Raw genomic sequence first — 21,514 nt, 5'->3', positions numbered from 1 at the left:
CTGTTTATAAAAATCGCACAATTGACAATGAAAAGTAATGGGATGAAATGGGATAAGAAGTCAAATTAAATAGCCAATAGCAGAACCGTTACGAATAACGTTCTTGCCTATGTTAGGACTACGTATTGATTTACGACATACGATTTTTTTTATTAAACAAAAGGTGTAAAAGATTTAAGCATGTAAATTATAATTATATTTGGGCTCGGCATTGCAAGGTGAATCATGGCTGCAACAACTGCAACACGACATAGCTATGCAATTACACCACTAAATAAAAACGTGTACAGCATGTAATATAACACGGTGGTGGAATGCCAGAGTGCACGTAATTACAAATGTTAAAACGCGAACACATGAAACAATCTGAATTGTTTACTCTTGTTCATTGAAACAAATTGTTCAAAAGAACCGATTCTTGGGAATGACTCAACAGCTGACAGATTTTCTGGGAAATGTACTGATATATACCGTTTTGTTCCATCAATAAGCACATTTACGAATTGTATTGATTGATAAATCAATCAAGCGAGTGCGTTTCGTTCCAGGAGATCTTGTCGCTGATGTGTGATGCCATTGCCATGTATTCCATTCAAGCAGCGTGAAATCGCGTAATCCTCGCGCTAATTTTTAAACTACAGAGGGATTCCTCAGCATTTGAACAAACACACGTTCTGGTCACGTGCCAAGGCTCAGATCACGCTTGCGCCAGAGAAACAAGATGGCGGAGAGTGCGGAATTGAAGGTAAAGTGTAACCCACGAATTACTGTCAATTAAGCCTTTATAAAATACCTGTTCGGCGATGCTTTCCGTCTGACCTGTTCCTGTGATTGACTTTTGTACGAGGCGTCGTTCCGTATTTGATTTAAAAAGCGCTTTGTGAGCAGTTTTGAGCCCGGTTAAAGGAACAGTGTTATTGTTGTGATGGATCCAGCTAGCTGCCTGCTAACCCGCACAGCTGTCTGCCTGCTGGTGTGAAATTACCTCCCTTCCATCTGAATTGATATATTAATACGGTTAATTGTTCTTTTAACGTTTAAATGAGGTGTAAAATAATCCATGGGCCGTCAGAGGAGTCGGTCGTAAGTGTGAAGCAGCATGTGGGTGGTGCGTAGGCTGCTAACAGGCTGGAGATTCGGTACTTTGACAGTTAGGACTTCTGTTAACCCGCTGCATTTATAAGAACAGAATCACTGCTCAGTCTCTTAACTGTCAACCAAGACTGAATTTGGGGCATCATAGAAACGTTTGAACATTTGTGTTGAGTCTGTGACGTCCAGAAATGCTCTGTCTGTGTGTTTGCAGAACACCAGATTTTGAGACGCAACCATCGACCATGGCCTGTTACTTTTAGTTTCTGTATGTTTTAGTAGGAAGTTCGTGTATGTTTAGCTGGTGCTTACATGAGTGATGTCTTGGGTTTGAGATGTCCTGCATTGAGACAAGACATGAAGACGTTTTAATTGTGCTTTCTGTCATTGTTATTGTTGTTAATTTTGATGTTATTGTTTGCCCCACCTGTGTAGTCTTGTTTTAATCACGATATGGATGGCTAGTGACCTGACCCATAGCTGTTTGTTGTTTTACTGCAGTGTTACTTATGGAGTTCTTATCTGACTGTGACTTGGACAAAATACTGTCAAAAGTATGCTAGTTGTTGGTTATTTTTAAGGTTTTCCGAAACAGATAACATGGGCCCTTGTGTACTGTGTAGTAGAAGTTTCCCTCACAAAAGCTTTATTTGGCAATAGCACATTGTACCTTGATACTCTTGTTGGCAATAAATAAATAAAATGTTTAATTTTGCATGGAGCAAAACAGGAAGATAAGCATTATTGTTATGTTTTATGTTTATTAAAGTAGATTTAAGCTGTATATTTCAGGTGTGTGTCAGTAGAGGAGGCATTTCCTGGGGTTTTACCATTTATGACAAAAATGTATTTGGAGGAAATCTTTCTACATTAGAAAAAGGACAATTTGCTGCTAAAACGCAAATATAAAAGATTTAATGGTAACAGGCAGTATTAGCATTAAATTACTGAAAATAATTAGGCCTAGTTTTGAATTTGAATTCAGTTGATATGAATTATTCTTTATTTTTTTCTTCTTTTTAAAAATAAATAAATATCAATTTGCTATCCTGGACAGTCTTTTAAATTCTAGAATCCTATAACTCTGTTAGTCTTACCAATGTTGTACACATTTAAACCAGAAAGCTTAAAAATAAATAGTTGTCTTCATCGCTGATTGAAATCAAGAATGTTTTATTTGCTTTCAGTTTCAACATTCACAGTCTGAAATAACTCATCAAATGAAATCCAATTTTGAGTTGTTTAAGGATTTAATGATAAAACGTACACTTGTTGTAATACTTCTAATATAATACGTAACTGTGCAATTCTAGCTTTGACACTTGCATTGGAGACCTGCATCATAATGTTTAGGGTATCTGTCAAAACAAAAGGTTCACGATTTACACCACTTCCTGGTGGTTTTAAAACATAAATATAAAATCCTGTTTCTTCTATTGTTTGTGTAATTATTGGGGACGGGGTGGTAGTTTATTATCAAGAATTCTACCTAATTTTAATTTATCAATTATTATAATTAGATTTTTTAATGTTATTGAGCATCAATGCATTTGTGGGTTATGCAGATCGGAAGCTTGCTTTACCAAACGCAGTTACCAAAATGACATCCTTTCAGAGAAGTGCTTCCTTTAGATTATGTCTTTGTCATAAATGAGTCAAGGCTTATGATAATAACCACACTCATTGAAATGAAATAAACTAAATCAGGAACCTCATTGTTGATTCAAGCAGTTGTTTTATTAAATGCACCTTTTTCTGTGAAGAAGTATAGCCTACTATTCAGACTGTTCTCAGTTCTTTGCAAGGAGATCAGACCATAGAACAGAGCCTATAATTGTCTTGCTTTGATGTTTTTGGAAGTAGTGCTGGAATTATCTGACGGCCTAAAGAGATGATCTGTCGTAATTTACTCGCCCTCATGTTGTTCTAAACCTGTATGCAGTTTTTCTTTTTAAAAAGAGAAATTCTGAAGTCTGCAATGGTCGCTCATTTTCCACCCAGTCATAATAAATGTGTGCTGAAGCTTTCAAGCTTAAAGCGTAGGCTAACTCTCGCCAAAATGCAACCTAGGGTATTTCTGTTAATCTACCACAGGCAAACTTTCATTTAAAAGCATAATTAGAATGGAAATGCCAGTTTTAAGTTTGACCGTATTTTCGTTTTCGGTCAAATTGCCTTTTGAATGGGAGTGCTAGGGGCACGACTATGATAGCATCAAAATCGCTATTTTTAAAACACTAAGAAGGCTCGTCCCAACATAAAACTTTGCACGAAGTATCACCAGGGGCTCTATACATGAACTCGAGCATTGAGAACATTGTTTGTGTACACAGTTTACTAAAAAGAAAGATTTTGAACAACTCACTGTAGCTGCTGTTGTTTCCATCCGCCGGGATTTTGTCAGTCAAAAATAGTCGATCTCCGAATGCATAGTAACAGGGAGGAGAGTAAAGATGGAAAGCTCCTAAAGCTTAGTTCCATATACATTAACGGATAATTTGTTGTTTTGTCGTTAGTGAAAATCAATATTGACCTTGTATTTGAAAAAGGATCCTCATATAAGAAACAATACTAAAGTCAGTTCATTCGCATTCAGAGATCGACTATTTTTGACTGACAAAATGCCGGCGGACGGAAACAACAACAGCTACAGTGATTTGTTCAAAATCTTTCTTTTTAGTAAACTCTGTGTACACAAACTGTGATCTCAATGCTCAAGTTCATGTGTAGAGCCCCTGGTGATACTTAATGCTATCATAGTCGTGCCCCTAGCACTCCCAGGCAATTTGACCGAAAACGAAAATACGGTCAAACTTTAGAGTGGCGTTTCCATTCTAATTATGCTTTTAAACTAAAGTTTGCTTCGGGTAGATTATCAAAAAGACCCTAGGTTGCATTTTGGCGAGAGTTACGCTTTAAACAGCTGGAAAGCAACCTGCAGGGTTTCCTGACTCATGTCATGAAATAGCAGGAAACTTAAAAATTGTGATTTCTATTCTTGGAAATGCTAATAAAATCTTCAAAGGGTGATGACATGAGAAATCAAAATTTTGGACATATGAGGGTATTTTTTACCATTGAAACAACATTATTTAGGGTTGAAAGTTTATAAAAAAGCATTTATGTAACCAAGCTTCAAAAACGGTTTGTTTAGATGATGTGGGACCTGTGACGTCACACAGGCAAATGACACATTTGCATATGACTGCCACAAGAGCATGACATCAACAAACAAGGCCATTGGCGTTCAGTCTCTTAACGGGCCTTGTGTCAAAAGCAAATAGAATCCATTATAATCACTGAAGCTGTCTACAGTATACAAATGCCTGGCCTGTTCAATTTCTGATGTACCCCATTGTGCTTTGGTCTGCTGACAACAGGACAAATTGGAGAATAAAAGAACATTTGCTTTGACAAGTCTTGTTTAAACAGCTTGTTTTAGTCTCTGTACGGACTTCGGAAGGATGCCAGCATCATAAAGAAGTGGATGGTTTATTTTTAATGGCGTCCCAGATCGGGTCGGAGGATTAGATGTTTGTTCAGAGCGTTTGATTGCAGATTGTTTTGTAAATGAGGCACAGTGTACTTGAGAGTTTGCAAAGAAAATTTTGTTGAAAGTTTAAGCAGTCAACTTTATTGACAGCACCATCGCAAACCGTAAGTAACTATTTGTTAATGCTTTGCCTGTAAATTATGGTTTTAAAGGGTTAATATTTTCAAAACACTCAGGCTAGTCGCTTGCAACAGTGGGGGGTGGTGATCATTTCATTATTTTCTATGCAGTGACTTTAGTAATCATAACAGTGGTCATTTGCTGGCAAGCCTTAAAGGAGCCTCCCCTTAATAACCAATCATTTCAGAGAGAGGGTTAGAATGAGGGTTGAAAATAATAATTTTTCCACATATATTTGCTTTTTTTGTGTGAAAATAAACAAACACTAACATCATAAATGAACCTCAAGGAACAAAGTAAAATAATAGAAAAAAGCCATGTCATGTGAAGTCAAGTCACCTTTAAATGTGAACTTTATACAATAAAGATTGTACAGCTATACAGTAATAGGAGGGCTTTTTTCATTACCTGTAGTACTTGTCTTGCTGCTTGTTCATCTAGCTTGTGTAGATAACCTTTGTGCAGCATCCAGCGGTTTGCAGAGGTATATTTATTAAATGTGTGTGCGCTTACAGACACAAGAAGCCCATTTCCCATAGGGTATCAGTGTCATTGAGAGATTACTTTATGGGGTCAGTTTGAAAGAAATTAATCAATTTGACCAAAAGTAACAGTGAAGACATTTGTTACAAAATATTTTATTTTTATTTTTTCCAATTAAATACTGTTCTTTTGGACTTTCTATTTATCAAAAAATCCTGAAATAAGTAATTATATATATATATATATATATATATATATATATATATATATATATATATATATATATATATATATATATATATATATAAAATATACATCATACATCAGAAATTTTACAGGCCAGGCACTTGTATACTGTAGACAGCTTCAGTGATTATAATGGGTTCTATTTGCTTTTGACACGAGGCCCGTTAAGAGAATGAACGCCAATGGCCTTGTTTGTTGATGTCATGCTCTAGTGGCAGTCATATATATATATATATATATATAGATGTGTGTGTATATATATAGATATAGATATATAAAAACCTAAGTAGCACAGCTGTTTTCAATGTTATTTTTAATAATAAAAAATATTTCTTGAGCATATTAGAGTGATTCCTGAAGGATCATGTTACACTGGACTGAAGAGCTATTGACAGTTATTGTAAATTATAGCCTAATGTTTCACAGTATTACTGTTTTGACTATTTTTGATCAAATAAATGCAGCCTGGGTGAGGATAAGAGACTTCAAATTTTTTGCAGAGCGCTGCATGCAAACTGTCTATCAAGCCGTCACACAACGGCGATGCTAATCAGTAAATATTGCTTTTATTAAAACTCTGCCATTCTTAAAGTACCGGTACTAGAAAATTAAGAAAGTATGATAAACATCAGAATTTTCGTTAACATTGCTGCCGCTTCTCCAACTGGGTGCATGTACAGAGATAAACAAGCATCGTCTTCTGGTACACTTGGTTCCTGTAGCCGACTCCGCCATCTAGCAGTGTGGTTGTGTCCTTGTAGAACGAGACAGGCAACATTAGCTGATGTTGTCTCTCCGAATGTCTATTATTTAATGCTTTGTTTTCTTTGCAAAACAGATAATCCATATGTGTTGTTAGAACTAAGATTAATTGTGTTTTTTATTATTATTATTATTTAATTTTTTTACAGAGAACTGTTACACCCCTAGTTTTTACACAGCTCAAGATCCACTTAGGCTATTCCTTTGTCGTCACAGGGTTATAGGGCCCTCAGGAGGATGAGCTAATCCTAATAACAGTTTAAACTAGGAGTGTTTGCTCCCTTCACTCTGCTCTCTCTGCTGCCTGTTGACTGAGGATTTCAACTGTTGAACTTGACAAAGAGTATAGGGTTGCACGGTATACCGGTACTACGGTAATATTGCAATACTAAAGCTTCAAAATACTGTCGACACATTGTGTTTTTTAAACGGTAGTATCGTCAATACGATAGTACAGTATGGAATATTGTATGTGCGGCAGGTAGGCTACACTATTTGAAAGTTAATTTGAACACAAATGCCTGGAGAAACATTGACGACAGAGGTTGTTTTTTTTTTTTTTTTGAGTGCTGTTGGTAAATGTAGTGTAGAATTAGCGCCTTATTGAGTGTTTCCTGATGCTTCAGTTCATTTTGCAATGAGATAAAGTTGCACTTTGTTCGCGCTTCCGTTTATCAGGGGATGCTGAATGTCACTTCATGCAGCTTCTTTGCTTAGATTAGTTTTGTTTACACTGATTTCATTTGATTGGTAACAATAGCCAGTTATTCGTTCTCATTAATGAAGTATTCAATGGAAAATCTGGTCTGTTTTCATTTACATCTATGTATTTATGAAAGTTTGTTTCATTTTGTAGATTTGCATGGTAGCAAAATACTACTTTGTATTGTGATACTTGAGTTGGTATAGTATTGTAAGACATTTTTATGGAGTAATGATAACCCTACAAGAGTATACTTTTAGGGATGTTCATTTGATCTTAGAAGTATAAAAGGAAAAACACTTTCTGAAACCATGCTGACTAGCTATATGATTTACCAGAAAGTTCTGGCTCTTCCATGGGTTCTTTTTTTAATCACCAAACTTCTGATCGCTCTAGGTTTACATTGGGGGTCGTTCCTCACAACGATAGGACGAGCAAGAGTCTCATCATCTGGCTATACCGGCAGTGAAGCCGTTTATTTGTGTTGGGCGGTGGGGTGGGTGGAAATTAATAAAGAGTGTTTGTGTAAGTATTTGTGTGAACAGTCCAGTTGGCACTTGGCAGTAAACTGGGGAGGGGACTGTGGTCTCTCCGAGGTGAAGAAATATGAGCTTTCGCTGGTCTGTGGTTCTCTTGTTTTCCCTGGAGCTGTTCTACACTGCTTTTGTTATGAAAACTCACTGGCCCAGGCTTAGGCTTGATTTTTCCCTTCCCCCACTATCTCAGCCTCTTCACCACTCTGCCTGCCCATAGATTTTAATAGAATCCAAATGCCGGCACCACCAACACAGCCCTTTATAGTCTCAGAATATCCAAGAATGACAGGGGAGGTAAAGTCTGCTGTTCTGCACATGAGAAGTGGCTTTGATCCCACAGATGTAGGTGTTAACGTTTGCACATGTGCTCAAACTTCGTACATGGGTCATCACAATTACATGTCTGTATCAGAAACTAAACAACACAATACAAACGTTTCAGCCTAAAAATCTGATATGATCTGCGTTTGGCAAACCGAACTGATTGTATTCTCACTGACAGGCCTTTTGGCCAACATAACAATGTAGCCTATGACTTATGGCTTATAATGAATGCTCGTCCAAGACTGAGCCTGAAGCTAATTTAGTCCTAGCTGGCCTACATGTAAGTGTATGTGTAAGACATAGCCTATAAATCATACCTCTTACCATACAGACTGGATAACCATTTTAAACCACCCTCATTAAAAGTGAGGCACCTAAACACTAGTTAACCTGAGTTAGGTTGACTAATGTTTAAATAGAAAGTAAACAATGACTTGGAACTTCCTACTGTTTGTCAGTAATTGCAACATGAAGAAATGGGTTGGAAAATCTATTAAAAAATACACTAGTGATCAAAAGTTTGGTAAGCTTTTTTTAAAGAAATTAATACTTTTATTCTGCAAGGATGTATTAAATAGAAAAAATGTATAACATTATACACATCTTTTTATCAATTTCAAATATGTGCTGGTCTAAGAAATGTTTGACAGCTGAAAATTCAGCTTTGCCATCACAGGAATAAATTGCATTTTAAAATATATTAAAATAGAAAACTTACTTGTATTTGTAATAATATTTCACACTGTTTTTACTGTATTTTACTGAGACTTTTTTCAAAAACATAAAAAAAATTGTACCAAAGTTTGAATGGTAGTGTGTTTTAATGTATTATTACAATTTCAATTCTTAAGAGCATTGTTTGAATTTTAAAAGTTTAATAGTTTATTTCATTTATTTACTCAACCTTAGGCTGTACAAACGTGTATGCTGTCTTCATTGATCATCATTTTGGGGTGAACTATTCCTTTAACCTAGTTAATTGCTCTCTGAATTATTTGTTTTGGCAAGTGCATAATTTCTCTGCTGTTTCCTCCCTTTTAAAAACAGCAAATGGTGATGAGCCTCCGTGTCTCAGAGCTTCAGGTTCTTCTGGGATATGCAGGCCGCAACAAACATGGAAGGAAGCATGAACTCTTGACCAAAGCATTACATTTGTTGAAAGCCGGCTGCAGCCCTGCCGTGCAGATGAAGATCAAGGAGCTCTACCGCCGCCGCTTCCCCACAAAGATGGTGTCCCCGACAGACCTGTCCCTCCCTGGCATACACTCCACCTCTGGAGGAGCTCACGCAGGCCTGCCCACCAGCCTAACACAGCTGGGATTTGATGGGCACGGTTCACCGTCTCTACTACCTGTCGCACTGCTTGGGCCAAAGCACGAGCTGGGCCTGCCCCACCTGCCCTCCGCCCTTCACCCAGTCCATCCAGACGTCAAGCTACAGAGGCTGCCCTTCTACGATCTACTTGATGAGCTTATCAAACCCACCAGTTTAGGTGAGTATAAGGAATGATCTCTAACAGTCAACTAGTTGATTAAAGTTGAATTGTGCTTCTACAGTAATGAATTTAGAAATGGATCTTGTCAGAGAGTGTTATGCACATTTAAGCCCTTTCCAAGAAGTTTTCTCTAAATTCATCTCTTCTGAAACAATTATTTGTCCTGGTTGCACATAAACAGTTTTGTGCCATTTCTACTGCAGCCGTTTTAAGTTATTTAGCCCAGGGGTTTTAAACTTTCTGGATCCAAGAATAACCCACAAATATGGCGCACCCCTAAAATATAAAAAAGAAAAAAAAAGAAATATTTTTTATGGTTATGCTTTAAGGTTATTTATAGTGTAATTACACAAATAAGTACTGACTAATATTAATTAACTGCATTCTCTTATAGGGTTACTGTTAGACTTAGGGTTTGACTTAGGGTTAGTTACTTGTAATTATGCATAATTTATTGTTATTACTATAGTAAGTACATGTAACGTTACGTGTAACAACGTTACCTTAAATAAAGTGTTATCTTAATTATTATATTTTAAAAACAACAACATAGTTTTGATTTAAATAATTCACTTTATATTTATGTTTGCATCAATATATTGCTAAGAAAAGCATCTGTTCGGAGCTTGTAGACATGATGCTGCCTTAAGACTAACTAGACATTCGGACAACCCACTGACTATTCGATTTTGAAAATCTTTAGATTTGTACATCCCTTATGGGATGTATAGGCCTGTCTTGAAGACTTCTCCTCCCCCATTGATACAAACATAAAGGTGCTCTTCAAGTGATTTATGGCTTATCAGATTGGACAGAGGCCACCTGTGCTATATTTAGTCATCCAGCTTGTGCTAAGAATAAAAGGCCAATATGGAAAGAAAGTGTCATTAAGCCCGAAGGCTGTGTTACTGCCTTTGTCCTTTGATAGTTTAGGTGTTAGGCTATGTTTTTATCTGGTTTTAGTCTTTGAGATGTTTAGATAACTAGCCTTTGTGATCTCACTTCGGGGATCTTTCAAATACAAGCCTGTCATTGTATTCTTTCAATGGAAATTACTGCCAAAGTGGGTCCTCAAAATCAATCTATGGAGCCAGTCAGGCTAAACTCCATCAAAAATTGAATTGAGCAGGTGGCAGCTTGAAATATAGGTCCTTAACCAGTGCTTAACTGCTCAATTTGAAGTGCGGAAGCATGCTACCTTATTTCAAGTTTAATTTTCTTACAAGGACTCTTATAGAGTTCAGTTTGAGTGCAAATTGCTAAATAATAACTGATTTTTGCTATGCAATGCAAAGGACCCTGTAACATTAAATTGCTTCTCAAGCAACTTCCAGGAAACAAGATGGTCCTTCCATATTGAGTTGAAGCCCCTCGGACTGAAAATTTTTTCTTGTGATGAATTTTGAGTTGTTTGAGCTGACTGCAACCAGTGTTGATGGAGCTTTAACACAGCCGAGAACTGAGTACAGATTAATCTGCCAGCATCAGTTAAACTCTCTCCACTTCAATTGGAATAGATTTTCCTCTTTACATGACTGCTCAAGGAAAGCACACCTCTCATTTCAGTCTCTCTCATTGAGTTTAGCCACCTATGTGTGCCTGTAAAGGTGCTGATAGAGCTTCCTCTTATCTCTCTCACTCTCTCTTGCTTCTGAAACCCTTGCTTCATTTAAGGAGATTGGGTTATGTAACCCGGGTTATTTTTGGATCTGTTGTGTAGAGTTTGGCTTTGAACTAAACTGCACCAGTGTTTAAAAGTGGTTCCACTGGAAAGGACCAGCAACCTTGTGTCTGTCACTGAGATGCTGCTTTGCTATCGGTTTGAGATAATTCACTTCACTTACTGTTGGATTTTTCTTGATGCTGTTAACTAAAGTTAAATTTCGGATGCTGTCACGAAATATGCAAATATATATTATAAATAACCAAAAGTATGTGGACCAGCAAAAACCATTACAAGGAAGTTGGTCCTCCCTAACAGTTTCCTTTTGAGTAAACACCCCAGACTTAAGGAAGCATTTCTTTATGGACTGTACGATACAGAAAAGGCCCTCTCCAAACTTTTGCTAACTTGGAAGCACACAATTCTCTAAAATGTGTATTTGATCAAAATCAATGTTAAATGGATAAAATGGACTATTCTTTGTGTTGCCTGAACTGTGCTGTTTTGTAATAGAGAGTCATATTTGAATGGTAAACATGATTAAATTCCTTTATATATTTATTTTTGTTATAAAATAATTTAATTGTACAAATATCAATTTGTATCAATAGTATTATTTTGATTTTATTACTTTTGATATTAAGTGTCTTCTCTCTGTCTTTTTATCGATGGTGATGTGGTGGTTTCTCCATCGTCTCCTCTCTTATTGTTTTACAGCCTCAGACAGCAATCAGAGGTTTCAGGAAACATGTTTTGCGTTTGCACTAACGCCTCAGCAAGTTCAACAGATCAGCAGCTCAATGTAAGTGTGTGTGTGGAGGGGGATATCAAATTACATTGTCAGACAAGATAACATGGTTCAAGTGTTTGAAATGCCCCAACTAATTTTGTGCTTCTAATACATTTTAAATAGTTATTTCAGCCAGAACTGAAAACCAGTTGAATTTAAAACAGCGGTTGTGCCGTTCACCTGGTCTTGTTAGATATCTTCATCTTGTTAGTTACATAGCCGGCGATAGTGCTTATCAGACGTGCCAAGCGAGCGGTCCTGTAGAATGTTTGGTATGCTTTTCTCTCCTACGCTCTATCACACATTCCTTTACTCCCACCCTCTTGTCTCGACAGGGACATTTCTGGGACCAAATGTGACTTCACCGTGCAAGTACAGCTAAGGTATGATAAAACAAGTTTCCAACTAAAGATCTATAAAACTCAACTGGATCTTTTTGACAAACTGAAAACATGCTGCTAAATAATTACTTAGTGTCATTTTTCTTGCAGCTATTGTTTAATGTTTTGTGCTATCACTAAATCTTATGAAAATGTAAATTGTTGTATTTCACATTTAAAATAGCAAATTCTTTGCTGTTTAAAGTGCTGTGCAGTTGCAGATTGTGTATTTTAATGTGATGTCTACTTTTTGATTTTCTCTTTTGAGGCTAACATACCCCCCTCTTCAGAGCTTTCTTTTGTTTGGATTTCTGAGAGAGTCTTGGAAATCTTTCCCACACATTCCTAAAAGAATCTCAACACATATTTTTCAGGTTTTGCTTATCAGAGACAAGTTGTCCTCAGGAAGATCATTTCCCACCCAACCTTTGTGTAAAAGTGAATGGAAAACCCTGTAACCTCCCTGTGAGTCTGACTTTATTTTTGGTCACAAATCAGCAAGAATCGTTCAGAAACAATTGTTTGAAACAATGATTAACACATGTATATTAACAAGTAGATTTAAAGGGATAGTTCACCCAAAAATTCTGTCAGCATTTACTCACCCTCATGTTGTTCTAAACCCATAATATTTATATTAATCTTCAGAACACAAATACAGATATTTTAAATTAAATCTGAGAGATTTCTGTCCATCCATTGAATGTCTGTTAATTCAAAACTGATGCTTAAAAACATTCAAAAGGAGATCATAAAACCAACACAAATACAAAGATTACATATATTTTTTTAAAGATATATTTTTTTACTTCTTTAACAAATTAATGTTTCATATACAAACTTTTGTGCAGGCTGTTTAACTGAATGTCTTTTTGTGGTTGTCCTCAGGGATATCTTCCTCCAACCAAAAATGGAGTGGAGCCAAAGCGACCGAGCAGACCCATCAACATTACCTCCCTGGTTAGGTTGTCTACAACAGTTCCCAACACCATTGTTGTGTCATGGACGTCAGAAATCGGAAGGGTAATGAAAGTGAAATCTGTTTGAAATTGTTTCTTGATTGGTCTGAAATTGAAACACCACTGTCATATTGCTCAGAATGAGTTTCTAAAAGCTGTGTTGTCCATACAGAGCTACTCCATGGCAGTGTACTTGGTCCGACAGCAGTCCTCCTCAGTTTTGCTACAGAGACTACGATCAAAAGGCATTAGAAACCCAGACCACTCAAGAGCACTCAGTAAGTTTACTCTGAACCCAGATGGTTGAATTCGAGTTATGCGCAAAAAACGTACGTATTTTTAAAAACAGGTTGCATCGCTTCCAGTTCAGGTCTTTTGTATGTGCTTCATTAAATATAGAGATGTTTTCCTCAAGATGTCTTCAGAGGAGCTATCAAAGATGTCCATCGCATATGCAGATTGAAATCAAAAAATGTTTTTTCTCAAAATCAAATAAAACGGCAACAATAAAAATAACTAGTTAGGTTTGCTGATTACCTTAAAAGTCCATAGATGTAGTTGTCAGTTCATATTGGTTTAACACTTTTTCAGACAAGTGGATGCAATAATTTCTGTTTGTTCTTGTGACGTTCAAGATAAAGCTTATTAAACCTTTACATTCTGAATATTACACACAAATGCACATTTTTGCCATGTTTTCTTTGGATTGTCTGACATTCACCCACCAATGCTCCCATTTAACATGGGCAACTATTGTTTTAATAAAGTGATGACCAAAATAACGATGAAAATAATAAAAGTGTTATTTAAGCTGCCTGTTCACTGTAAGAGAATATTGCCTGTAAAAAGACTGATTGGTTTTGTGTCCTGTGCCCTCTCTTCAGTCAAAGAAAAGCTTACCGCCGACCCTGACAGTGAGATTGCCACCACCAGCCTGCGAGTCTCCTTACTCTGTCCGGTATGTAATGGACCCTCAACCCTCAATAAAGTTTTTATTCCTCTTAAGGGATTCTGGTGAACCTTGTGGCATTCCTTTGGACACAATTGCATTAACCATTTTGTCAGAATAAGGAAACTCTGCTTCTTTTCACCAAGACCACCAAGCCCTGCTTATGACTCTCTGACTTTCCACATAGTGTTCATTTTCATTTTAATAATTTTGAGTGTTGGAGAATAAACCACTAGCCAGCAGTTTAGGAACTAGATAGAACTGTATAATCATAATTCAATTATAAAGTTTGAAAGCAATATGTGGCCATTTAATGTATTCTAACATAATGTGTGTCCATCTGTGTGTAAATGAACAGCTCGGAAAGATGCGGTTGACGATTCCCTGTCGAGCACTCACCTGCTCGCACCTACAGTGCTTTGATGCTACGCTCTACATCCAAATGAATGAGAAGAAACCCACCTGGGTGTGTCCGGTCTGCGACAAGAAAGCTCCATACGAGCATCTTATTATTGACGGGTCAGTACTGGTCTCTCCTTTCACACCTGTGATTGTGGGCCATCTGAAATCTACAAAAACCCTTTGTGGTGCTGTAATGTACCAGTCATTGCCTAATGTGTATGAGCATCTATACACAACTGTTCAAAAGGCTGTTCAAAAACGGTTAAAGGTTGGTCATATTTTTGGTAATAGTTTTTGAAAGTCTCTGAGGCTTACCAAGGCTGCATTTATTTGGTCAAAAATACAGTAAAAAAAACTGCAATATTGTGAAATGTTATTCCAATTTAAAATAACTTTTCTATTTTTTATATATTTTAAAATGTAATTTATTCCTGCAATTCTTTTTTTCTAGCAGCCATTACTCTAGTCTTCAGTGTCACATGATCCTTCAGAAATCATTCTTATATGCTGATTTGCTGCTCAAGAAACATTTATAATTTATAAAAAAAAACATTTATAAAAGTTTAACTTCTTAATATTTTTTTTAACTAATTAATTTTTTCAGGATTGTTTTGATGAATAGAAAGAAACTCTTTCGCAACATTCTAAATATCTTTACTGCCACTTGATTAATGTGCCATTGCTTTATGAAAGTATTATTTTCTTCTTCAAAAAAAAAAAAATCTTACTTGCCCAAAGTTTTTGAACAGCAGTGTGTGCTGTCATTATTTAAGTCTCTGCAATGTTGTTGTTGTTTTTCTGTATTTTCCGTTTTTTTAAGTTTTTTTGTCGTTGTACAGGTTGTTCATGGAGATTCTGAGCAGTTGTGTGGACTGTGATGAGATTCAGTTTAAAGAAGATGGCAACTGGGCTCCTATGAGATCCAAGAGAGTGGTACAGGAAGTGTCAGCATCGTCAAACGGCATTGATGGTATTACCACAAAGACTGTTATATATTGAGTTTATGAGTTTTGGAGACAATAGACAGTTGTGTCTCAGTCCTGTAGTAAAATGTGTAGATATTTGCAGGGTACCATATTAAACATAACATTTTAGATAGTCTTGGCTTGCTTTTTAAAGATTACTTACCCTCTTGTAGACTCGTGTCGGTCGGTTGTATCGGACCACAGAAACAGTTCGTCCCATAGCAGTAAGAAGGTGGAGGTAATTGACTTGACGCTGGACAGCTCCTCAGATGATGATGAAGATGATAACGACGAGCCTCCACCTAAAAGACCCTGTCCATCTCTATCTCCCACCTCCCCAACTGCCAACAAAGGGTGAGAATTTATATTTCAGCATGTCTATTGATTTATCATTTAAAATCCAACAAATGTTTTCGTGAAATGGCTTAATTTTTTTGAAAAGTGTTATTTATTTCTTATAAATGGATTCATATTTTGTCATATAATGCAAAGATGTTCAGACATTTTGAAATGTGGTTTAAATGTCTGGATCATTTTAAAACCTCTGTATGTTACTTTTATTTATAAATTTTTTGCTGTAGAGTGTTAAATCTACATCATCAGACGTCTCCTCTGGCACGGGCTCCCAGCATGCCGGCAATGGAGACAAACTACATCCCTCCCCCTCCTCCTCTCATCCAGGATTATCGTCACTATTACCACACAGCCAATGACCTGTCAGGTACCACTTCATTCCACTGATATAATATTTTTCATTTTTAATACGAGTGTGCCTACTAGCTCAAACGGCACAGTTCGTCTTGACCTCCTCGTTTGTTCGTGCTCAGTTGAATTGGTTGTCATTTAGCTAGACCTCTGTTCAAAGTTTTGGGGTCGGTAAGATTTAAAAAGAATTGAAAAGTTCAAAAATACAGTAAAAACAGTAATATTGTGAAAGATGACAACTTAAAAACAATTATTTTCTATTTGAATATATTTTAAGATGTAATTTATTTCTGTGATGGCAGAAATCATTCTAATATGCTGATCTTGTGCTCAAGAAACATTTATTATTATCATAAAATTTGTGTGTAAACCGTGATCATTTTTTCAAGTTTATTTGATGAAAAGAAAGTTCAGAAGAGCAGCATGCATTTGAAATCAAAATTTTATTACATTTCAAATAGAGCTGCATGATTCTGGATAAATTGAGAATCAACATTTTTTTGTTTAAAACAGAGATCATGATTCTCCAATGATTCTGAGCAGACAACTAAACAAAATAACGTAATTTTCGAGAGGTTCTTAAAAAAGGTTAATTGCTGCTGTCTCTTAAAAATATTTAATTAATTTGAATTGGTTTTTTTAACTGTTTGAATGAATAATTCAATGACTTGATCTAAAAGACTTCACTTGTTTCATTATTGGATGAATCAGCATTTTTGAATGAATCTCTTGAATGAATGATTCAATGATATACATTTTTGGTGTAGTGATGTAATTGACACAATCTTTATTTGATGCTTCAAGTTATTTTCCAAGGATAATTTACTCTATTTAGATCATCACTACCGTAGTTTACATCCGAACTAAAAACTTTTATCCCAGTACTTCTGTGATAATTTGAATTATTGCAAGATACTGTGTAGTTGAAAAGACTGGTTGTGAAGCCTTTTCATACCTATACATGACAACTGCTCTCTCTAGATCAGCGGCAGCGCCAACGCAAATCTGAATGTTCACTGTGAACAAAGGTTTAATAGACACAGGTGAATCGTTGTCATTTAGGAATGAGATTGCATTGTTTCTGAATCAAGATTGTGATATTTTAATGATTAATCGCGCATCTCTAATTATAAATATAGTTTAGCTAAATTATCTGTATGTACATTAAATCTGGGATTTATTTTTATTTAATCCAGCAAACAAAGTTTTTTAAAATATGTTGTCTTAAAAATAAAAAAATATTTCTAGGTAAATTTATCCCAAGCAACTTTTTTTCTTATTCTACAGATCTGAATTTCTTCTCATTTTTACAAGGGGACAATCACCAGGTAGGTTCACTCTCTGAAACAGCAGCATATCACAGCTAGAGGGCGGCATTGTTTTTAAACAAATATCTGGTGCCAAATTACATGGATTGAGGACCCATAACTGACTGAGAGAGAATTAAAATACAAACTTTATTTATTATTAAACATCAACATAATCTAAAGTTTTTGTTGTTGCAGCATTATAACATGGTCATGGCCGCGGCAGCCGCCGCCTCAGCCTCTGCATCAGCATCAGAAGACCACGAGCTGCTGCTGAACCGCTTCATGCCCTATGGTTCGTCACAGCTCTTCCTGGAGCAGTCGGGGACGTCGGCGAACAGCTCGCTAGTGCCTGCCAACGGCAGCGGGGGGAGCAGCAGTGGAAGCAGCAGCAGTCTGGTGTCCTCCAGCAGTCTGAGAGACAGCCACACACACACCAGCGCCTCCCGCTCGCGCTCCGACGCCGCCGCCTCCGTAATATACGGCTCCATCCCCGATGTCATATCACTGGACTGACCACACTGGGGCGCCCTGCAAACGGACACGCTTTTATCACAAACAGCTGGAGGGCGGAGAAGGAGCTTTGTGCACTCGTGATAGGATTTAGACATGAATGGGATCGAAAGTTTGGAGGAAAAAAAAGAGAACAAAGACTTTTGTAAAGAGAAGAATAAAATTGCTGTGTACAGAGAAGAAAAATCTATTTTCAGTTTTACTTTTGTATATAAACAATAGGACGCTGCCTACCCAGTGAGTGACTTCAGTTGGTATTTTCTCCATGGATACTGAAGATGTTTTTCACTGCTCTGTGTGTTGTTACTTGATTATCTTATTCTGTACCTTTTATACTTTTTTGCTATTTTATTTCACTTCAGATAATTATTTTAGTCACAGTAATAGAATGGCAGTCATCTTCATCATTTTTATTTCTAAGACTCTTTCCCTCAGCCATTGTTTGATCAGTGAGGGAACATCACATTATTTAATGCCATTATCCTGTGCAGGTAATTTATTATTGCTTTAAGTTATGTAGGATGTATGCTGTACAGAAGCATTCCCTTATGCCAATACAGAATCTAGCCACGACATGCTTGAACAGTCGACAGAGGTCACATCTTATTCCAGTTGCACACTCTTTCTCTTTCATCACCACATTAATTATGTAAGAAGCGGAGTTTAAAGACATCAGTGCCCAGATTTGCTGGTTAGTAAACTCTTGTACTTTTATTCACAATCTTATATCCTTTGATTTTTTTCTGAACCAAACCTCAAAAGATGAGGTGAGGTTTGCAAAAACAGCGCTGAGGGTATCAGACACTTTAGTATACCTCATGTAGTGTGTTGCAAAGATGACTGAAAAATAACCAGAAGGATGTTGCAGTAGCCGTAGTGCAGACGAGTAATTATTTCCTTAAGACATGTAATTTCCCATACTAGCAAACCTATCAAATGGCAATTGACAGCTTTCTGTAAAAATGCCTAAACGCACTTGCCATTTCGAGTGACCCATTTTAAAGGTCGAGAACACCATGGATGAAATGTCATTTTCTCGAGATCTGTGTGGTTTGGGCTACTATTAAAATTGGAACCAACCGTTCCAATGCAACCATTATCTAATTCTAGCTTTATAGCTTTTGAAAGTGTGCTTGGAAGGTGACCGAATTGCAACATAATCTGTGCTGTCTATTTTCATCTGTGTAAAACTGAATTTATTTATTTTATCTATATATTATATTTTTACTATTTGTTTGATCATGCATTTATTTCGTAATTATTTCAAGAGCTCTTAACACTTGCTTTGCATCGTACAAGTAGCTAATTACGTGTCCTTGTCTCTTCTTCTCTCATATTTGTACTATGAGACTTCTGAGGCATTAATTCCACAATCGTACTTGCTGTGTCAGATTCAACTTTGGTTGAAATGAAACTGTTTAAAGGATAAAAGCCAGCTGTGTGCACACCCTCTGGCTTAGTTGTGAAGTGACAGTTGTTTTTGATTTGTCATTGATTGTCCTGCATTAAAAAAAAAAGGTTGTGGAACAGCTAATTTTGGACCTGGATGAACGTTAGCACATACTTTTAATCACTCGATGACAGCCGGTGCACAGTCCGCTAACCTTTCTGAATGAGTGATTTTTGTATTCAAAGTGTTGAAAATTAACAATTGGATTGATGAACCCATGCTTGTTTAATTTATATATTTTTACATTGCACTGAGTTACATAATAGCACACAAAATTGAGACGGCCATCATTCTACACAAATCTCCCATTTGACATTGCACTGAAATCATACATTTCATGTGCCCACTGAACCGCTACGTCCTTGAAGTAAACCACTAGACAGTCAGTCTGTTATAGCTGTACCAATAACTGGCAAGTATGAACTCTCTGCCTTAAGTTCTTCTCTTACTGTATGGTACGCTAGAAACCATTATGTACAGGAAACCAATACCAGTTTGTACAAAATATTATATGAATTATTTATTATTTGAATTGGGATACATTGTTTACTTAATGATTACTTGTTTATGTAGAGAGCGGTTTAGCTGTAATAAAACAAATACATTAAATCTTTTTTATTTCTGTCTTATCTGTATTTTGGTCTTTATTTGACCTCTGGGGCCTGTTTCAGAAAGGAGGTTAAGTGAAAACTCTGAGTATGTTAACCCTGAAATGAGGGAAACTCTGAGTTTTCTGTTTCAGAATGGGAGGTATGTTAAACCTGAGAAAGCAGAGTAAGTCAAGCCTGTTTCTGAAAGAGAGGTAACTTATACTCAGAGTCAGTTACCATGGTAACTTACTCTGTGAACCTAACCTGGTCGGGAGCAGGTTTTCTTCGGTAAACCCAGAGTTTCTATTGGTCTCCTCCCCCTTTTTAAAGAGGAAGTGGTGTTTAAACACCTCATTCATTCTTTCAGTACATTTTTATTAATATAAATAAAATATTGCTATTTTTACTGCTGTTTTTTTTTTTATATATAAGATGAAGTCTATATAACTCCTTAACTGGCAAATGAAAATACAGTAGTAGATTACAGTTACATAATGTAGTTCTAAACAAATTCTACAGAATTAAACTGGCATTTACTGAAAATCACTGAACTGTGTTCATCTGCGCACCAGAAGTGGGGGAGTGGGGGGGTATAAGAACACCCGTTTATACTTGGATATAAACTTATATTCTATAGGCTACTCCACATAAATATGTGAAAAAAATCTGAATGTGTAGATTGTGTGATGTGTAGACACATAATATTAACATTACCTCTGTAGGCCTCTCTGTGGCAGCATAAACTCTTTCTCCTCATTGTCATGTGAAGATGAGCATTTGGTTGAGTACACTTTATAACACTATTTATCATAATTTCTGGTGTATTGATAGGCTACTTACAACTGCCTGCAGGTTCTGTTGGGACAGGAGGCTCCAAAAGACAGATATTACCATCAGAATATGTTGGGACCAACAAAAAACACAACCCAAAGTAAAATAAATGGAAATATCAAAAATAGCCTATATAAAAAATGACACATGTAAACCTCTTACATTTTATGAAGGCCATTGGATCTTCGGGAGTGACTGGCTCTGAAGTCCCTCCAGGAATTCCCTCAGCCAAAAATGCTGCTGCACTGCTTGACACTGGATGCTATTTAGTTATTTATGTCAAATGTAAAGTCAGGTAGCCTACACCCATGATATGCTCAAGCCTTACTTGATTGAATTATGTTTTTATATTTCATTTTCAGCTGCTGCCATGTTCTTTTAATACCTGCAGGATTGCCCCTACATGAAAATTAAAATTAGGTTGAATAACATACTGTTCTTCCAGTTTCACCTCTGATATTATAACAGTTGGGTAAGTTACTTGTATTACTAACTACAAATGACATCTTCAACAGTGTAATTAGATTAATGTCTACTTATTACTAATTACTAAATCCCATATCAACCTCAACCACTTGAACAATACAAGGAGAGACAAGAAACTGCACTTTTAATGCTTTCAAATAAACAATATACAATTGCATGAATTATTCTTGAATTGACCAAAGTGTGTAGAGGGAGAAGATTACATAAAAA

The 21,514-nt window shown here is 36.4% G+C and overlaps 1 protein-coding gene across 2 annotated transcripts; it reads left to right on the top strand.

Moving 5' to 3' along the window:
- Positions 1–603: 603 nt before the first annotated feature.
- On the top strand, positions 604–20,026 carry pias1b (protein inhibitor of activated STAT, 1b). 2 transcript variants are annotated; one of them, XM_082181583.1, is made up of 15 exons: positions 725–745; positions 8,729–8,772; positions 8,867–9,311; positions 11,695–11,779; positions 12,103–12,150; positions 12,522–12,612; positions 13,036–13,170; positions 13,279–13,384; positions 13,991–14,064; positions 14,414–14,574; positions 15,297–15,427; positions 15,596–15,776; positions 16,004–16,143; positions 17,415–17,455; positions 17,633–20,026. In XM_082181583.1, the coding sequence occupies exons 3-15, from the start codon at positions 8,870–8,872 to the stop codon at positions 17,948–17,950; spliced, it is 1,953 nt and encodes a 650-aa protein (XP_082037709.1). In that variant the 5' UTR covers positions 725–745; positions 8,729–8,772; positions 8,867–8,869; the 3' UTR covers positions 17,951–20,026. The 2 variants fall into 2 exon arrangements, with proteins under 2 accessions (XP_082037708.1, XP_082037709.1); XM_082181582.1 differs by lacking the exon at positions 8,729–8,772 and having other exon boundaries at positions 604–745.
- The last annotated feature ends 1,488 nt before the right edge of the window (positions 20,027–21,514 follow it).

This window comes from Leuciscus leuciscus, assembly GCF_965113295.1.
Source record: "Leuciscus leuciscus genome assembly, chromosome: 10".
NCBI classification, from domain to species: Eukaryota; Metazoa; Chordata; class Actinopteri; order Cypriniformes; family Leuciscidae; genus Leuciscus; species Leuciscus leuciscus.
Note: the sequence above shows the minus strand (reverse complement) of the source record. Positions and strands in the feature narration are given on the sequence as shown.